This window comes from Pelecanus crispus, chromosome 25, assembly GCF_030463565.1.
Source record: "Pelecanus crispus isolate bPelCri1 chromosome 25, bPelCri1.pri, whole genome shotgun sequence".
Taxonomy (NCBI): Eukaryota; Metazoa; Chordata; class Aves; order Pelecaniformes; family Pelecanidae; genus Pelecanus; species Pelecanus crispus.
The window spans coordinates 1,936,683-1,954,667 of NC_134667.1; the positions used below are offsets into that span (position 1 = coordinate 1,936,683).

General features: G+C 60.4%; 2 protein-coding genes across 2 annotated transcripts in view; both read right to left on the reverse strand.

Moving 5' to 3' along the window:
• The window catches only part of LOC142595943 (scavenger receptor cysteine-rich type 1 protein M130-like), a 57,727-nt gene extending 50,860 nt beyond the window's left edge, over positions 1-6,867 (reverse strand). Inside the window, 6 exon segments of the mRNA XM_075724814.1 lie at positions 4,367-4,672; positions 5,518-5,872; positions 5,905-5,994; positions 5,996-6,197; positions 6,199-6,367; positions 6,801-6,867. Of these exon segments, the coding sequence (XP_075580929.1) occupies positions 4,367-4,672; positions 5,518-5,872; positions 5,905-5,994; positions 5,996-6,197; positions 6,199-6,367; positions 6,801-6,867 (1,189 nt within the window).
• Positions 6,868-11,725: 4,858 nt separating this feature from the next.
• LOC142595944 (SUN domain-containing protein 3-like) lies at positions 11,726-16,783 on the reverse strand. The gene is given in 8 exon segments (XM_075724815.1): positions 11,726-11,771; positions 12,531-12,628; positions 14,108-14,212; positions 14,803-14,889; positions 15,266-15,433; positions 16,104-16,219; positions 16,358-16,442; positions 16,673-16,783. Coding segments are annotated over 8 exon segments (816 nt in total).
• Positions 16,784-17,985: the final 1,202 nt, after the last annotated feature.

The following is a 17,985-nucleotide window of genomic DNA, read 5'->3' on the forward strand; positions in this document are numbered from 1 at the left end:
TTAGTATTTTACTTTATTTCAATTATTAAACTGTTCTTATCTCAACCCAGGAGTGTTTCTCACTCTTACTCCTCCGATTCTCTCCCCCATCCCATCGGGGTGAGCGAGCGGCTGTGTGGTGCTTAGTTGCTGGCTGGGGTGACAGCACGACAGGGAGGGACACAAAATTCCCTCTGCCATGGAAATGTGCCCACGTTAGCACCCTCCCAGCCAGGCCCTTCTCCAGGCCAGGGGCTGGATGACGGCTCTGGCTTCCAGTCCACGTCTCATGGGGATCCCTTCTCCCTCCCCCTGGCCTCTCCCTCCTCTGCCTCCCCCAGCGCTGAGGGAAAGGTCCCCCCACGCCCCCTGCTCCCACCCCTCCTGCACCTGCACACAGGCACTGCCCCAGCACAAACCCACACTGAGCCCCGTGGCCAGGCAGCAGGAGGGCAGGGGTTGGGGCTGAGGCGCAGCAGGAGGAGGGGCTGCCAGGGCTGCCATGGGGCCTTCCAGCCCCTGCCCAGGACGGAGGCAGCTGTGGGGCTGTGAGGGGAGTGCGGGGCTCTGCCAGGGCCCAAGGCAGCAAGAAGAGCCCATGGAGACTGGGGTGCTGGCAGAGGCAGCCAAGGGGCAATGCCAGCCCCGTGCTCCCCAGCAAGTGGCTCTGCACCCTGTGCCAGGGCAGTGGGGAGCAGAGCTGCCTCCTAACCAGTGTGGGAGGTGATGCGCGGGACGTGATAGCCCCTGGGGCTGGCTGGGGGGTCCAGGGCACCGCAGCCACCTGTGGGCTCACTTGTGTGGGGCCACAGCCCAGGGCTCAGCCCAACACGGCAGCTCTGTCGTGGCCTGTGTGCTGTGGGACCAGCATGGCCCAGGCAGGGCCTGGGGGAAAGAGCAGCTGGGGAAGCCCCAGGTGAGGAGATGGGCGCTCCCGCTGGGGCGCATCACAGCACCTTGCAGAGAGACAGTTTTGTTGGAAACTTTTGCTGGCAGGGTGGAAACGTCTCTGCCAGCAGGAATATTGCCCAGGGACCATGGGCTCTGGCAGCCCCACAGCCTGACCCCGAGCTTTCTGCCCCCGAGATGTGCCCCTTCCCCACCACCACGTCTTTGTGCTCTGCTCCCCCCAGTCAGCCTCAGGGAGACACCCCGACAGCGGGGCAGGCAAGCACCAGCTCTGGGCCATACCCCAAAGGCTTTTAATAGGAACAGCTGCGGAGGCACAGCGTGAAACCAGGGGAATCAAAAGAGAGGCAATGGCCGGCTGTTTCTGCTGCCCGTGGGAAGAGGGAGACGGTTCCCTGGTGCTCACGGCTCTCCCCGCTGCAAAGTCCCCTCCTCGCTCCCGGCTGCACCCAGCTGCACGGCAGGGATGGGCTCTCCTGGTGCGGGGCTCAGGGATGGCTGTGCACTGAGCTCTGCTGTCGCAGCCTTTCTGTGCTCAGGGGGATGTGCCAGAGACACCTCTTCAGCATCATCATAGCCTGTGCTCTCTGGGGACAGGGACCAGGCATCTCCCTCAGCTGCAGGGGCCCCAGCACTTCTCTGCAAGCGCAGGTTTGCCCCTGCAAGCAGCAAGGCAGGCCATTGCACGTTGGCCCCATGGGGTGCCCCTCCTGCTCTCTGCATCACCTGCCTCCCGTCTCCTCCTCCCTCCTGACATGTCCAGCTCCCTCTGCCAGCCCCGGGCCCCCCAGGGAAAACTCCCAGGGCAGGGTCCCCCATCCCAGGAGCTTGGGCTCTCCGTACGGCAGCGATTCACCCGGCACCAGGGATGGCATCCCATAAAGCGGCAGCGCCATCTTTCCCTCTCACCTCCAGGGGCATCCCTGGGCCCTGCTCCCTCCTCTGGTGCCCTGGGCATTTCCCAGGCTCCCTGCCCAGGGGCAGGATCCTCCCCAGGGGCAGAAACCTCCCTGGCATCATCATAGCCATGCGCTGGGTCACTTCCAAGCAGGACAGGGACGTCTGAAAGGAGAGGGGAGCTGGTGACACTGAGGAGATACATCTGCAGAGCAGAGGGCGGGAGGATGCGCAGGGCCGTGGGGCTCAGACCCTGGTGTTGGCAGCACCCCAGGAGACTCCCCAGCTCTGTGGGGACACTCAGTGACACCGCTGTCCCTCACATGGCCGCAGGGAGGAGAGATCCACTCCTTCCCACACCCTGTTACCTGGTGCTGAGCCCGGACCCTCCTCCTCCTTGCTGTCCGCGGGGTAGGGCTGCAGCTTGGCCAGGGACCCCTCTGAGTAGGAGCCTGGAGAGAGGCGCAGCGGCTGTTATGGGAGTGTGCTCTGCTGAGCCGGCTTGTGGTGAGTGCTGCTGGGGACGGGGGACCCACAGAGGCAGGGCTGTGTGGGGAGGAGGGCTCAGGACTCACCCTGCTCCCCTGGGACCAAGCCTGCCTCAACGGGGCTCCCAGAGCTGCCCCGGGACAGCCCCTTCCCTCAGCCCTGCGGTGTCACCCAGGGATTTATGCAGGGGCAGGCAGAGAGGGGCTGTCCCTGGCTGCGATGGGAAGAACTGCTGGGGAGGAAGCTCCTCTGCTGGGCCCAGGACCCGGCTGCTCTCCCCACACACCCCAGCACTGCAGGGACCGTAGGCCAGGGGACTGCCGTGGGTCAGCCCTAGGTGGAGGTTTGGGGACAGAGCCCTGCCGATGTGCCCCCATGAGGGACCCACACCCACCTGAGCCGCTGAACCTCGCCTGCTTCTCCCATGCCGGGCCGTAACCGATCTCTTCATAGACGGCGTCAGGGAAGGGCTCCCACGCTCTCCCCGAGCCTGCGGACAGCGGCAGGGCTGGCCCAGGGACAGGCAGAGAGGGGACAGGATCCTGCTCTGCTCCCCCTGCTTTGGTCCCCGGGGCCAGCAAAAGGCTCTGGCCACAGCACAGCCCCGCTGCGCTGCCTGCTCACCGCTACCCCTTCCTCAGTGAGGGCAATGTCCCCACGGAGGTGATCTGGGGCAGCGACACCCTCACAGCGTCCCCTCAGAGACAGCCCTTGTGCCCCTCTGGCCCCTGGGTCAGCTCCCCGGTGCTGAGCTTGGAGCAGCTCCCGCCTCTCCTCTCCCCCTGGAGCTGCCCCCTCTCTGCCCCAGGGATCCATAGCACGGCCCCTGCCCTGCCGCGGGGAGGTCACGGTTGCACAGAGGAACAGCCTGGGGGCCTGAAACCACAGGGATGGACCCTGCTGCCCCACGTTCCTCCTGGCATCTCCCCTGCCCCACAGACCCCTCCAGAGCTGCCCGGAGCGCTGCCAGTGTCGTGTCCTCATATGTGTCCTCTCTGCTCCCACCTCCCCCAGCCCAGCTCTGCCATTTCTCTCCTCGCCCCGTCCCTAACTCCCGCCGTGCCTGGACTCTCTCTACCCCTTGCTGCTGGTGGCCCATGGCCCATGGTCAGGCGGTGGATGAGGCGGCACATGGCAATGAAGGCAGCACACACGCTTATCCCCCCAGCTCTGCCTGTGCCGCTCACTGACACCTGCCAGCACCCCTGGCCTTGCCAGGAGGCATCTTTCCCCGGGACCCACCTGCGCACCCAGCCCTGGCGCTTCGCACTTGCCCGGCCAGGAGGGCCAGGAGCAGGCAGAGAAGGGCCCCCAGGACGATGCAGATGATGACGGGCAACGACAGTCTCCCGCTGCCGGTGGGACGGTCCCAGCTGGGATCTGCATGGGCAGGAAGAGAGAAAGGGCAGCAGCAGGCCTGGGAGAGGTGGGGGCTGGCACACCCCAGTGCTGCCCCCCACTACAGCAGGGGTAGGGGACCCCAGGAGTGAGGGATGAGGAAGCTCCCAGGCTGCTGGGTAAATGAGAGCCCTCCCCAACGCCCCTCCCCACTGCTGTCCCGGTGCCTCCTCTTGGGAGTTTCACACCCCAGCAAGGAGCCCCCTCCCTGCGGCTGTGGCTCACAGCTGGCCCCGAGAAGAGCCAGCGCTGGCAGGGAGGACAGGTTACCTGCTCGCGGGGTTGGTGCTGCCGTCCTGGGTGCAGCTGCAGAGGGGAGAAAGGGAACTGGGCTGAGAGGGTGGCTGTGAGGGTACCAGGGAGCCGTGCGTGTGTGTGTGCACGCGTGCGTATATCCCTGCCACCCCCCACCCACACTGCCCCTCCTGCGAGGCTGGTCAGGGGGGCTGGGACAGAGCCCAGGGCCCTGCTCTGGCTATCGGGCAGGATGGCGCAGGCAGCCCAGGAGATGCCCCTGGGGGCTGCAGGGCCCTGCAGGCAGGAGCCGGAGGACATCCAGCCCCACAGAGGCTGCTGCCCACTTGGCACCAGGCTCCCATGCTCCACAGGCACAGCCTTGCTCTCAGCAGCTCTGCAGCCATGAGGGGACCCAGTGGGGAAACGATATGTAACAGCCCCCCTGTGACCTTACGTGCGCAGGTGACACCGACAGCATTTGCATGGGTGCAAGGCTGGTCCCTGGGGGATCCCCTGGGGCAGAACATGAGGAAGGATTCGTTCCCGGCACACTGCAGCTCTCTGTCCCACATGGGACCCACACCTTCTCCAAAGCGAGCTGCCCCAGGCACGGACAGGGGTACGCCACACTGGAGCTCCCTGCAGACCACCTCAGCAGCTTTGGGACCAAAGTCGGAGTCACAGACAGTCTTCCACTGCTTCCCATCATGGATCTCCACACGTCATGAGCAGGGGCTGTCCCCTCCGACCAGCTGGACAAATCCTGGAGCAACCAAAGACCCCTCAAGCTCTCCCAGAGCCCTCTGGCAGTTACGTGCCTACATCCCAGCTGCTCTGCAAGGTGGCCACAGGCAGAGAGACCGCAACCACCCCACCGCTGCCAGTGGGTGCCAGTGGGACGAGCTCCCGGTGCAAGCACAGGCACTGAGGACAGTGCAAGTGCTGGCAAAGCCCCTGTGGCACAGGGCAGCCGCGGGCTGGGGCAGGCAGGAAAGGCTGGGCAGCAGCTTGGCCCTGCCTGCCTGGGGCCGTATCCCCATGGGCTGGAACTCATGGGGGGACCCTGGGAGAGGAATGAGGTGCCACGGACCACCCTGCTCCTCTGCCCAAGGCCAGCGCTCCTCCCCTCTGAACATCCCTTTGCTGAGGCTGAGGGACTCCTCTCTGCCAGCAGGCACAACCCAAAAGTCCCTTGCCATCTCATGCCCTTCCCCGGGGCTCTGGGTGGCCACGTGAGCAGCTCCCGGTGCCTCTGGCATGGGGGGACCTGGCCCTCGGCAATGCCAGACAGGTCCTGGCTGAATGGGAGGAGAAAGATGGGAACCAGCAGCCATCCCGGGGCAGGGAGAGGGATTAATCTCCCAGCCCCAGGCCCCCACTGAGGGTGGGCTGAGCCACCTTGGGGCCTGGCAGTGGCTGGACACACAGGGTGGGCTCCCCTTGCTCTTTCCTCAGGGACCAGGGACAGCAGCAATGACAGTCCCAGCTTGGCAGTGTCACCAGCCACACCCAGCCCTGCTCCGGTACCCGCTTGTTGCTCCCTGAGGGCACAGCCAGGTCCCTTCCCCTGTCCCGGTCCCAAAGGTGGGGAACAGGCTGGCCCCTTACCTGAACACGTCACTCCAGCATCCTCATTGTGATTACAGTTGTGTTGTCCCCATCCACAGTGTGTACAGTCAGACAGGGCAGACTCAGTGCCAGCACAGTCAACCTCATCCATCCAAATGGGGCCAGATCCTGGCCCAAAGTGTGCATTGGTATGAGCTTTCACAGCAGACCCACAGCCCAGCTGCTTACAAACCACTGCAGCATCATCCATGTCCCAGAAGACACCACACACGGTTCCCCACCGGCCCTGGTGTTTCACCTCCACTCGCCCAGCACAGGGCCCGCCGCCATCCTCCAGCCTCAGCTCTGCAGCCCCTTCAAACAGCAACATGGGACCGGTCAGGAGAGTGCCGAGCTCCAGACTGCAGGTCTAAGGGTCACCCCTGCCCAGGCCGAGTCACAGGCACCGGGGTGGGAGCCCCTTCCCCTCCAGGCTGTCCCTGCAGCAGTTTTGGGGTCCCTCCTGTCCCCACGGTCTGTGCAGGGCTGGGGTGCCCAACTCCAGCCCTGCTGGGTGATTCACCACCCCACAGCCCTTGGCACCTCTTCCCACGCCAACGGCCCCTGCCCGTGCCCACCCACACACCGTGCCCCCAGGCCCTGCACAGGGCACCGTCTCCTCCCCAGCCAAGCACACCCTGCACAGCCCCATGCCCCCACGCCCGCAGCTTCCCCGGCACCACCTTCCCTGGCACCACCCAAACCCACACCACCCCCAGGGCTTTCTGTGTCCTCAGGGAGCACCGACACAATCCCAAGGATCCCCCAACCCACGTCCCCTCCTCGCCCCTGGCATCAGCCCAGCCCCTGTGCTTGGCCGGGGCCCCCAGGAAGGAAAATCCTCTGCAGCCTGCGAGTGCAGACAGCCCGCTCCCCTTCTCCCTGGGGGACACAAACTGCCTTCCTGGGGTCGGGGCTCCCCTGCACCCGGGGGCACTGAGCAGCACACAAACCTTGCGGGGCACCCCGCAGATTGGCTGTGCCCTGGGGATCCCTGAGTGCTGCCATCACCCCCTGGGCCACTGCTGGCCCCAGGGGCACAGCCCGGGGGAACAAGGAGCCCAAAAGGGTACCCCAGGATGGGGGATGTCTCTAAATGCAGCCAGGCACGGGCTGCCTTAAACACAGAGAGGCACAGGGAAAGGCAGAAGGTCCATGGACGTGAGCACCTTCTGACCCTTGTCCCAGTGTTGCCGGGAAAGCAACCCCAGCCCCAAAGGGATCCTGATACCCCGCCGCTACCCACTGGCCCTGGGCGGTGAGACAAGGGAGCCAGCACTTACCCCTGCACAGCTGCACCCAGAGGAGCAGGCACAGCACCCGAGGGGACAGGAGTCCCTCCATCCCCATCCTGAGCCTGCTGCCCCGCTGGCACAGCCCTGCTGCGCCCCGCTCCCTGCCACGGCTCCGGGCAACTCACGGGGACAACGACGATGGCAGGCTGATATATCTCTGCAGATGCCGACCCAGCTGCAGGAGGAGCCAAGCGAAACAGCAGCACCTTTTTAGACATGAGCGGCAGCTATCTCCCCTCCGACACAGATCAGTCCTCCAATGAACTTCTCCAGCGCCGTTCATGACCATATATGAGGGACATCTCTGTCCCACTGCGGGCGTCAGGGTCACTGCGGTGGGGGATCGTCACAGGACGAGCTGAGCGTGGAGGGGAAAGGAGTCTGTCACTCCTTGCAGCCTGCTGTGGGGACAGGGAGCACTGAGCATCTCCTGCACTGGGCTCATCCAAGAGCCCAAGGCGTGAGTGTCCCGAGGCCCCCGAGACATGGGAAGCACAGGGCTGGGACTGCCGCGCGACCTGTGTCAGGATGGGAAGGGAACAGCCCCTTCCCCTGCCACAGCCCCTGCTGTGCTGGCAGCAGCAGCTGGGAAAAAGCCTTGGCCAGGGGAAGAGCTCCATGCCAGCAGTGCTGGCTCACGCCTCCCTCCCTGGAGAGACCCACGGTGGGTCCCTCGCAGGAGCCGGAGCTGGGACATGGCCCTGCCCTGGCAGCAGACACGCAGCCCCGAGGCTCAGACATGTCCCTGGCTCTCAGCGTGTCACTGCGGTGCCGTTATTCCCCGCGGGTGGATCGGGACCTGGAGCCTGCAGGTGCACAAACCACAGCCCACGTGGCCTCGCAGCGCTCGCCGCGCTCCCCTGGCAGCGCCCGTGCAGGAAGTCTGTGGTTTCCTCCTGGCACCGTGCCCAGGCACATCCCTGCCGTGCCCCCGAGCCACCCCCAGCCCCACTGCTCCAGCCAGGGCTGCAGGGGCTGCTCCTTCGGCCTGGCAGCCACGGGGCCAGGCAGCTCCCGTCCCCCGTCGTGCCCCTCTCATGCACACGGCCGCTCTGCACCCAGCCCCACGGCCACGGGTGCCATCGGTGACGTGACCTCACCCCCTCCTGCTGCCACTGCTCTGTGCTCATGGCTTACACTGTCACACCTCTGCCTGTGGTGCATGGGCTCCTGATGATGATGCTTCTTCCAAAAAGCCACATTTGGGTAGGGGCTCCATATGATCTGCATGACATCAGAAGCACCCACACAAGCCACATGCCTGCTCTTGGCCTAAAAGCTATTCCAGCAGCAGGGAAATCACAGGCTCGTACACAAGCCATGTGCATACTGCTGGCCTATCCGCCACGCAGCTACAGGTGATGTCACAGCATCTCCACCTGCCATGGACCTGTTCCTGGCTTACCAGCTATGCCGGCACTACTGACATCACAAGGACATTCACAAGCCATGTGCCAGCTCCTGGCCCATCATCCACTCAGGCACCAGCAGCCTCACAAGCACCTACACAATCCATAAGCCTGCTCCTGGCCTATTAGCTCCTCAGGCCTGAGTGACCTCATAAGAACCTGCACAACCCATGGGCCTTCTCCTGGCTTGTGAAGTATTCAGGCACCAATGATCTCACAAACCCCTACACAAGCTTTGGGCCTTCGCCTGGCCTATCAGCTCCTTGGGAACCGGTGACCTCACAACCACCCCCACAAACCATGTTCCTGCTCTTGCCCTGTCAGCTCTTCAAGGAAGCAATGACCTCACAAGAACCTACAGAGTCCAGGGGCCTGCTCTGGGCCTATCAGCTACTCAGGCAGCAGTGACCTCACAAGCACATCTCCCCCTGTTTGCCATGTACTCCTTGTTGAGGTATTCAGTCTCCAGTGACCTCACAAGCTCCTCTACAAGCCTTGCACCTGGTCCGGGCCTATCAGCTACTCTGCCAAGAGTGACCTCACAAGCTCCTACACAAGCCATGAGCCTCCTCTTGGCCTATCAGCTACTCAGGCAGCAGTGACCTCACAAGCACATACCAGCCTAGGTGCTATGTGCTCGTGTGGTGCAGTGACCCCAGACGGCAGCTAAACCCCCACCCAGGCACTCACTGCCTCCCTCCCAGCAGGATGGGGGAGACAACTGGAAGGGCAACAGCGAGAGCAAAACTCATGGGTGACGATAAACACAGTTGAAGAAGTGGAGGGAACAAGAGAAAAGGAAAGAAGGGATGGAGAAGCACTCACTCACCCCAGCAGACCGATGCCCAGCCAGTCTCCGAGCAATGGCTCCTTTGGAGAAACTCCCCTCCCAGCTGTATTTCTTAACAAGATGCCAGATGGCATGGACTATCTCTTTGGTCAGTTCGGGTGGGCTGCCCTGACCTTGTCCCCTCCCAGCCTCTTGCCCACCCCCTGCCTCCTCGCCGTGGGGATGCAATGAGACACAGAGAAGGCCTTGACATTACGCCTGCACTGATCAGCAATAGCCACAGCGTCACCGTGTTATCAGCACTGTTTTAGCCACCAGCGCGCAGCACAGCACCATACGTGCTGCTGTCAAGAAAATGAACTCCACGCCAGCCAGACCCAGGACAATCTCCACCCCTTATTACAGACCATTTGCATCCTGCTCAAGGCCTGCAGGATTCAATGCATTTCCATCAACCACTACCCCCTGCTTCCCTGTCCTTTCACATGACATACACACAGGGTACTGGGTTTGGCTGGTGTGGCTCAGGTGGACCTGGACAAGTCCCAGCCCACTCCTGACGTCTCCCCTCACTCAGTCATCTGGAGTTTTTTGCAACATTCAATCAGGTCATCAAGCTAAGAATGAGGCAAAACATGTAGCACCAGCCTGCCCCCCACAATGTTCTTAAAGGGAGCTGTGAGATCCCCCCAACCATGGGGAAAGGGAGCTCACCTCCACCATCAATCTTCTTAGTGTGACACCTCAAAGTGCAATGTGCAGTTCATGGGCCCATTGGCTGCTTTTTCTCATTCATGTGGTTCTTCTGGGGGATTCCCTTGGGGTCTTTTCCTCTTTGTCCCCATGCACGTGGTCTTCTGAAGCTGGCATTTTGTCCTGGTTTTCCATTTTCACGGAGAGCATGGCCTGTGTCTTGCAGCACTGGTCAAAGCCCAGAGCCTGCCCCAGTAAGCCTGCATGGCCGCCCTGCAGGGCTGGGCTGGGCTGGGCTGGGCTGGGCTGGGGGGGATTCCCACTCTGGCTCACAGCACTGGGCTCTTCTTTGCAGGTGACAGGATTTGCTGTGGGGGCCCCTTGGAGGCCTCCTAGACGCGGGCCGTAGCCCTTGGGCATGTTCCAGCTTGCCCACGCCCCACCACTTTTCGGGCACCCCTCTGCCCTCCCAAAGTGCCCCCAGCCCCGCCCTGCCAGGGCTTGTTCTGCAGCCTGGTAAAGTGGGGGACCCCGACCTGGCCTTCTCCTTTTGTTTCTATTCACATTTGAACGTTAATTGCTCACTCCACTAGCTCTTATTACAAAAAAGGTTTTATCTGTTTCATACCTATGTGTTTATGGCAACATATATTTACTTTCTATAGCTTTGTAAATGTTTACATGCATATAGAGCTACAGATAAAGAAATACTGTTCATAATTTTAAATAAAATATGCATTTATACATAATTGTCCACCTATTTATAACAATATATATTTTAGATAAATGTCCATATATGTACATGTGAGCCCTTCCTGGCCCAAAGGCGGTGGGCAGCCAATCCCAGGGCTGCCTGAGAAGACGTGGGTATGAAGGGGTGAAGAAATGGCTGCCAGCCAATCCCAGTGCCGGATGAAAAGAGGTGGGCAAGGAGGCTGTGGGAAGTGGCAGCCTCCCTGTGGGCAATGCCAGGGGCTTCCTTTGTGCCGTGGCCCTGGGGACACCGGGACGCGTGGCCAGTCCTGCCAGCCAATCCCAGGGGCTGCCTGAGAGCAGGCGGGTGTGACGGTGTCAGGAAATGGCCGTCAGGCAATCAGAGAGCAGCATGAGGTGTCACCCAATGGCAGCTGACGGCCATGGCATGGCGGCACCCTGTCCCAACCTGGCGGCCAAACCAAAGTGGCGGCCCCTGTGCAGGCAGGGGCAGGGCCTTCCGCGCCTGATGTCTCGCTGGGCACAGCGGAAGGGGTGGCCGGTGCTGGCAGCCAATCAGAGCAGAGCACGTGGCGGGAGAGGAGAGGGGCTGCCAGGGCAAATGGCGCCGGGGCTGCTGGCAGGGGCCGGGACTTCCCCCGGCAGCCGCTGGGCGCGGCACCTGTCCCGCCAGGGCTGGCGGAGCAGCGGGGCCTGTGCTGCTGGCGTGTCCCAGGGCAGGGATCCCAACAGGCAGCAGGAAGGGCCCTGGGGAGCTACAAACACCCCAGCCAGAGCTGGGCCTGCGCAGCTGCCCGAGCCTCCACTTTCCTCCGAGCTCCAGGCCCCGGCAGCGACTGTCCCGCAAAACATACGGGCCATGGAAGTGACATGGAACAGCGGCCCTGGCTGAGCCCTCGGGGCAGTTTATCTGCGCTTCTCCTCCCAGGGAGCCTGCAGCTGCCCCAGCACCGCCTGCGGTCACCGTCGACAGCGGCACAAAAGGAGCCCTCGCTCTGTGTGGGGGCTGTCTACGCGTGCGCTGGCATGGTCTCTATTTTCATCTTGCTCGTGACAGCCAGCCACAGCATAGCTTGCTCTCACCTGTGTATGGGGGTGTGGAGGGAGCACGTCTGATCCCCTGAGAGTATTGGGTCAAGGCCCTGTTTGGCTGCCACAAGGCATAATACAATAATGAGGAAAGGAGGAAGCCACAGGCAAGAGACAGGGACACAAACCTGACGGGCAGATGCTGAGGGAGGCAGTGCTGGGAACCAAAGCTGGCCAGTCATGCTGATGGATGGAGGCGTGTGAGAGGGGGAGAGTGTTTATTCCAGCAAGGTTATCTGCTTGGGGACCTTGTGAATTGGGAAGCTAAGAGACAAAAGGGGAAACCAGAAGCAAAGTGTGCTGAGACAGAGACTTGACGAAAGATGGAGTGAATGACAAGAAAGGAACTTTGCCAGTCACACTAGTTGTTGTGCCATCAAGAAACTACAGGTGCCACTTCCCAGAGGACCAACCGGACTTGTCAAGTGACATGATTGTGAATCAGAGGGACCATGGACTGGGAGGGATGCGGGAATCAGGAGAGCTATGCAAAGCCATGAGGGACGTGCAGAGGAAGGGGAAGCCGGGAGGAACAAAGTGGGGTTAGGCAGAAAATGGTATAAAAGAGGCCAGGTGCGTGTAAAAGTCGACTTAGTGAGGAAGGGGATGGAGTTTTGAGTAAGAGGGAAGAGCCATGGGCTGGTGATGTATTAGGAAGAAACAGGGAAACAGCTGTGAAAAGCTTCACAGGAATTAGGGTGTGTACCAATGGCTCTGCACCAATGCACGCAGCCTGGGTAACAGAGAGGAGGAGCTAAGCACCACTGTGCAGCTAGAAACCTTATGGCTGGTGTTCCCTCCAGGCCACCTGAGCACGAGGAGCCTTTTGAGGAAGCGTTCTTACTTCAGCGGCAGGAAGCATCCCACTGGGAGGCTGAGATCCTACTGGGGGACTTCAGTCCCCCTGCGTCTGCTGGAAAAGCAGCAGAGCGAGCTGTAAGCAGTCCAGGAGACTCTTGGAGTGCGTCGAGCATAATTTCTTAATGCAGGTGATAGAGAGCCCAGCCAGAGGGGAAGCATTACCAGACCTGTTGCTTGCAGGCATGGAAGAAGTAAATAGAGAGGTCAAGGCTGGTTGCAGCCTGGGCTGCAGTGATCATGCCCTGGTGGAATTCTCGATCCTGAGGGATATGGCGATATGGGCCAGGTAAAGAGTACGGTCAGGACCCTGAATTTCAGGTGAGTGAAGTTTGAGTGGTTTAAGGAATTAGTGGATGGGATGCGCTGGGACACTGCCCTCAGGGCTAAAGGAGCTGAAGAGAGCTGGCAGCTCTGTCAGAACATTTTTCTTAGCGTGCAAGAGCTCTTGATTGCCATGTGCAAGACATTGTGCAAGGAATGCAGGAGGCCCGCATGGCTCAGTAAGGAGCTCCTGGTCCAAGTGCAGCGTCAGAAGGAAATGCAGAGGCAGTGGCAGCAGGGCCCTGTGTCGTGGGAAGAATATAGGGATGCTGCCTGGATGTGTAGGGATGGAATCAGGAAAGCGAAGGAAGAGCTGTGGCTGAATTTGGCAAAAGATGCAAAGAATAATAGAAGGGCTTTTACAGTTGTGTTGGCCAGAAAAGGAAGACTAAACTAAATGTACCCACCGTGATGAATTCCCCTCTCACTCTTAAATTCATCTCTAAAAAGATCCAGTTATTAATCCCATGTAGATGTTTTCTCCACGGTGCTTGGCAGGACATTAAAGACAGGCAGCAGAGAGAGACCTTTCCCATTTAGTCTTGGCACAGGTACACTAAAAGACCCTTTCTTCTTCCATTTCTTAACCCATGTCCTTTTTATGAACATTTGCACCCACATCAGCTCTTGTAGAGTTTTTCCTAAATGCTCCTCGTTTATCTTCATCACGTTGAAAAGCAATTATGAGTAAGTTGCTAACACCAAGGCCACCCAGGGGCATCCCCCGGAAAACGTCCCCCCTGTCAATGCCCCCCGGCCATGGCTGACCCCAAGTACGCTGACCTGCCCGGCATCGCGAGTGTGGGGCTGAAGCGGGGAGCAGGCAGGGCCAGGGTGTCTAGAGGGGGAGCGGGTACGTGGGTGGCTGAGGGGGTTGGAGGGGTGTGGGAGAAGGGAAGGGGATGGGCGTGTCTGCGGGGGAAGTGAGGGCATGAGGGGTGTTTGTGGGGGGAGCTAAGAGGTGACCACAGAAAGAGTAAACGGACAAAAGGGGGGAATTATTCTCCAAGGATATCCCATTTTATGTGCCTTTAAATGAAACACTAAACATGGTGCCTAGACAGGCCTGCTTTGCTCCTCTTCTCTGCCAGCAGGAGAGCTTTCCCGGGGCTGCGATTCTGCTCTCTCAGTGACACTGGAGCTTTGGTGAGCGACCCTGGGCTGTGGAAGCCGGAGCTGGACCACGGGGGCTTCTCCTTCAAGCCCCATTCCCCTGCGCTGTCCCTTGCAGCCCGGACCACAAGCATCCTTCTCCTGAGGGACAAAGCTCCCTTCCCCACTAGCAGCACAAGCTGTAGGAAGCCCCCTGGGAGAACGTTTGCAAGGGACACACACAAGTCGAGCTGCCACACATCGTCTTTGTTTTATGATTCTTCCTAAAGGAGGTCTTGGGCCTGCGGGTGGTCGTTGTGGCTCACCATCTTCCCGTGAACCTGTACCCGGTACACACAGGTGTACTCTGGGTTTCCCCAGTTGCTCTGCACCTGGAATTTGATGTAGCGAAAGGTCCTGGGAAGCTCCTTCTGTAAAGAAATGTGGGGAGCCATCATTGCGCTGGTGGGAAGAGCCACAACAGATTGCGGGAGGCCCCCCTGCCTGCGCTCCCCTGCTGAGGACCAAAGGGCAGCCCTGACGGAGGAGGAAGCCAGGGCAAGCAGAGCCCCCTTTGCCAGGGCCAAGGAGGAGCCCTCTGTGCCTAGAAAGCAAAGGCCTGGCCTCAGAGGCTTGCTGAGGGCAGCTGTGGAAAGCGGAGGCACAGTGCTGCCCGGGCTGCCGCGGGACGCGGGGAGAGTCCCGCTGAGGGGGGCAGGCGTCTGCCATCCTCCCTGCCACCGTCTCCCCTGAGGGGGACTGTTTCCCTTCCCGCACCCCTTCCCACTGCTGCTTTCTCTGCGCTACCCGAAGGGAAAGGAAAGCCCTTGCAAAGGTGGGGCAGCTGCCTCGGCCAGCAGAGCAAAGCCCCATTTGCCCTCCTCTTGCCGCCTTCCCCGCAGGGGCATGGAGCGTGGGAGAGCAGAGGCTGGCTGGGGTGATCCTCTGCACTCTTTCCTCCAAGGACTTGCAGACAAGCCTGCCTTCTTCCCGGGCATCCTGCCCACAGCTCTTGCGGTACCTGCACATGGAATGTCTGAGCGATCTCCTTGTGCACGTCGTAGGTGAATGTCCCCAGGAGAGTTTCTGCCGTTGCCTCATCCACTCCCTCAAAGACGAGAGAGAAAGGGAGCCGGTCAGGCCGAAGCAGGGTGTCAGAAAATGGGCACGGCGAGGCCAAACGTGGGAACCCTTGCCCACCTCCCTTGGCTCCCTTGGTGACTCAGCTTAGGGTGAGTGTGGGTCGGGATGCTTTCAGCATGTGCTCCAGGATCGTTGGCCATGAAGCAGAGAAGAAGCCCCCAAAGGCACAGAACCTGCACGTGCCCCCAGTGGCGCCCCAGGGGATGCGGTGCGCTGCAGCACCCAGCCCCAGACAGAGCTCTGAGAGAAGCCACCACGAGAAGCACGTCTCTGGTACAGCTTTTCCCTGGGGCCGCCCCCCACCCCCAACCCTCCCCGAGAAGTGCAAGGCCAGGACTTACGGAGACAGCAAAGTCTTTGGGGGCACTGCTGACTTCCCCGGAAGGAGAGACTGCCTCGGAGATATGCTAGATGGTGAAAGCCTTTGGCCAGATTTGCTCAGGCAGCCGGATGACCACGCGGCCCCGAGATCCTTGGAAAGCCCAGCAGTTGCCAGGGGCAATACGGGGCTGAAACCAGAAAGCCATGACCATCAGTTGCTACTGGCAGCCAAAGAGCCACCACAGCTGCCTGTTTGGCCAGAAGCAGAGACCTTGCCTTGCCTGTGGGCTGCAATCCTGTTTGTAAATGAGTACAAGTGCATGGGCAGCAGGGCAATATGGAAGTGTTTCTACAAACCCTCTGGGCTCCACCGCCTTTCCCAAGGCAGCTCTGCTTTCTCAGAGCCTGCAGAGAAAGGGCAGGTCTCCCTAGCGTACCTCACCCCATCGTCCTTCAAAGATTCCGCTGCAGCTACAAGGTCCAATGCAGACATGGACCCTGCTTCAGACGTGGTAGACCAGATCAGGGCCGGGGGCCCAGAGGAGCACCTCTCGCTGCTGGCATGGCTCAGCAGCCCCCACCACTCCCACCCACTCTGGAAAGGGACCCTCAGAGATGCCGTATGGCAGTGGGACTCCCAAGGACAAAGTTCCTTGGCAAACTGCAGCCAAGGGTGGTGGGCAGGTCACAGCAGCTGGGTTCATCTCGGTCCCCTTCCTGATGGGACGCAGTGCTGCCAGGGATCGCAGGGGTCAGGAATGCAATGCAGGCTGCAGCAAAGTGCTGTGCACTTGGTCTGCCAATGGAAAGCAAGGAGGTGAAGCACACTGAAGCCAGGAGTTCCTTTGTGACACCTGCCTGCAAGATTGTCTCTGGAGGGTTTCCAGAAGAGAAGGCAAATGGAGAAAGCCACCAGGTCTTCTTGCCTTGCTCACCATAACTCTTGGATGTCCTCTCCTCATCAATGGTGGCACCTTACATGACGGTGGAGAGAGATTAGGAGTTGAAGCAGTGCATTAGGATGCATTTCTCAGGCTGGAAAGCAGAGCTTGGCAGAGTTTGGGGGAGTGCCATAGACAACGTGAGGGCAGTGAGACTTCCTGTCTTCCTACCTATGGCTTCCAGAGCCCAGTCAGGCATCTGGAGGTAGTTTTCAAGCACCTTCTTAATTGCCACCTGTGTCAACTGCAGAATTTCCTGGGGAAAAATTGGGAATGGAGAGATGGCAGTGAACACACACACACACGTGCACAGGCCATTCTGCATGAACCCCGAGCCCTAGCACAGAGCCAAGGAGCGCCTGTGTGTCAGAAAACCCAAGGCAAGACCTGTCGGAAGAGGTGCCGACTCTGAGAGTGCCAAGAGGAAGCAGCAGGAGGGAGCCCGGATAGGTAGCGGGGTCTCTGATCTACCGCCAGCACCCTTACCTCTCTCTTCTCTGCTTGGACACCATGGTCTACGAGGACCTCTCTCACTGCCTGAAGTATGTTCCCCCTCGCAGCAGACACCTGAGCCACCGTCTCCTCGAGCTCCCGCATCTTCTACTCCAGCCAAGCCTGTGAGTTCCTGCAAGGCAGAGGGAAAGCAGGTCTTGTCCAGCAGCTGCCAAGCCTCTGCAGGCAGGCTCCAAACGCCGTGCAGAGAAGGGTCAGGTGAGCTTGGGTCAAGCCCCGTCCCCCAGCCCCTTTCCTTCCTCTGGTTTACAAATGGCTCCCTTCCAGCACCGTGGGTAGTAGATGGAAAGGCCGGGAGCCCTGGGTGCGAAGCAAGTGAGTGCAGGCAGCATGAAGCCAGCTGAGACGGCTCCACAGCGTGTGTTGCTTGGCAAGAAAGCGCTCTTACCCCAGAGACTGCAGCTCCGCTTCAGGAAGGCCCGACACCTCCTGCAAGATAAAGAGGGTGTGGGATGGACTCCTTAAGTAGCTTGTTTACTGCCAGAATTGACTCTTTGGAGAGACACTCTATTGGAGCAAGCATGAGGAGCACTGCCAGGGCTTCCCAAAGGAGACTCCCCTACGGAGAGGTGGCAGAATTTCCTGCTGCTTTCAGTCGCTTTGGAGAGACCCTGACCCAAACCTGGCCTCTTTAACCATCCACGTTCAGCAGAGCATCTTTCGGGTCTCCATCTGACCCCCCCCCAGGCTCTCCGATGGGTATGCAGGCAGCAAAGGCACCTTCTGCCAAAGTGCTCCCCACTTCAGCCTGCCACCCTCTGGAAGTCACTCGGGAAGATCCGTCTCCGTGTTAAACCCCAAGCAGGCGCTAAGGAGACTGAAGGATGACCAGAAGTGCTCCTCCCTCGCCTCTGCCTCAGCGGTGATGGGGAGTTTCGAGCAGGCACTGCGTGTTCCCAGGGGAGGCAGGAGGGCAGAGCGACGGCCTTTGCAGGCGTTGGCTTTCCCACAGCAAGGGACACTTACCTGCAACGCTCCCGTTCCCCACACCGTTGGGTGTCTCCAGCAGTAGACAAGAGCTGTGGGTCACATTGTCAAGAGATGGTTATTTTCCTCAGGAGCTGCTCCCTCTCCCCAGGACTGAGAGGCCCATTTTTGGTGAGGGGTACTCACCCGACAGGACGGGAAGCAGCAGGAGAAGGAGCCTCAGGACACTCCTGCCCTTCTGGTGGGTGTGGCGTTGTCTAAAAGAGCAGGACCACTGCTGTTAGCAAAGCGCAAAATCTGGGACACATATTTGCCAGGGATCCGCTTAGGAGCTCGCTTGCCACCAGGTTCCTGTGCTC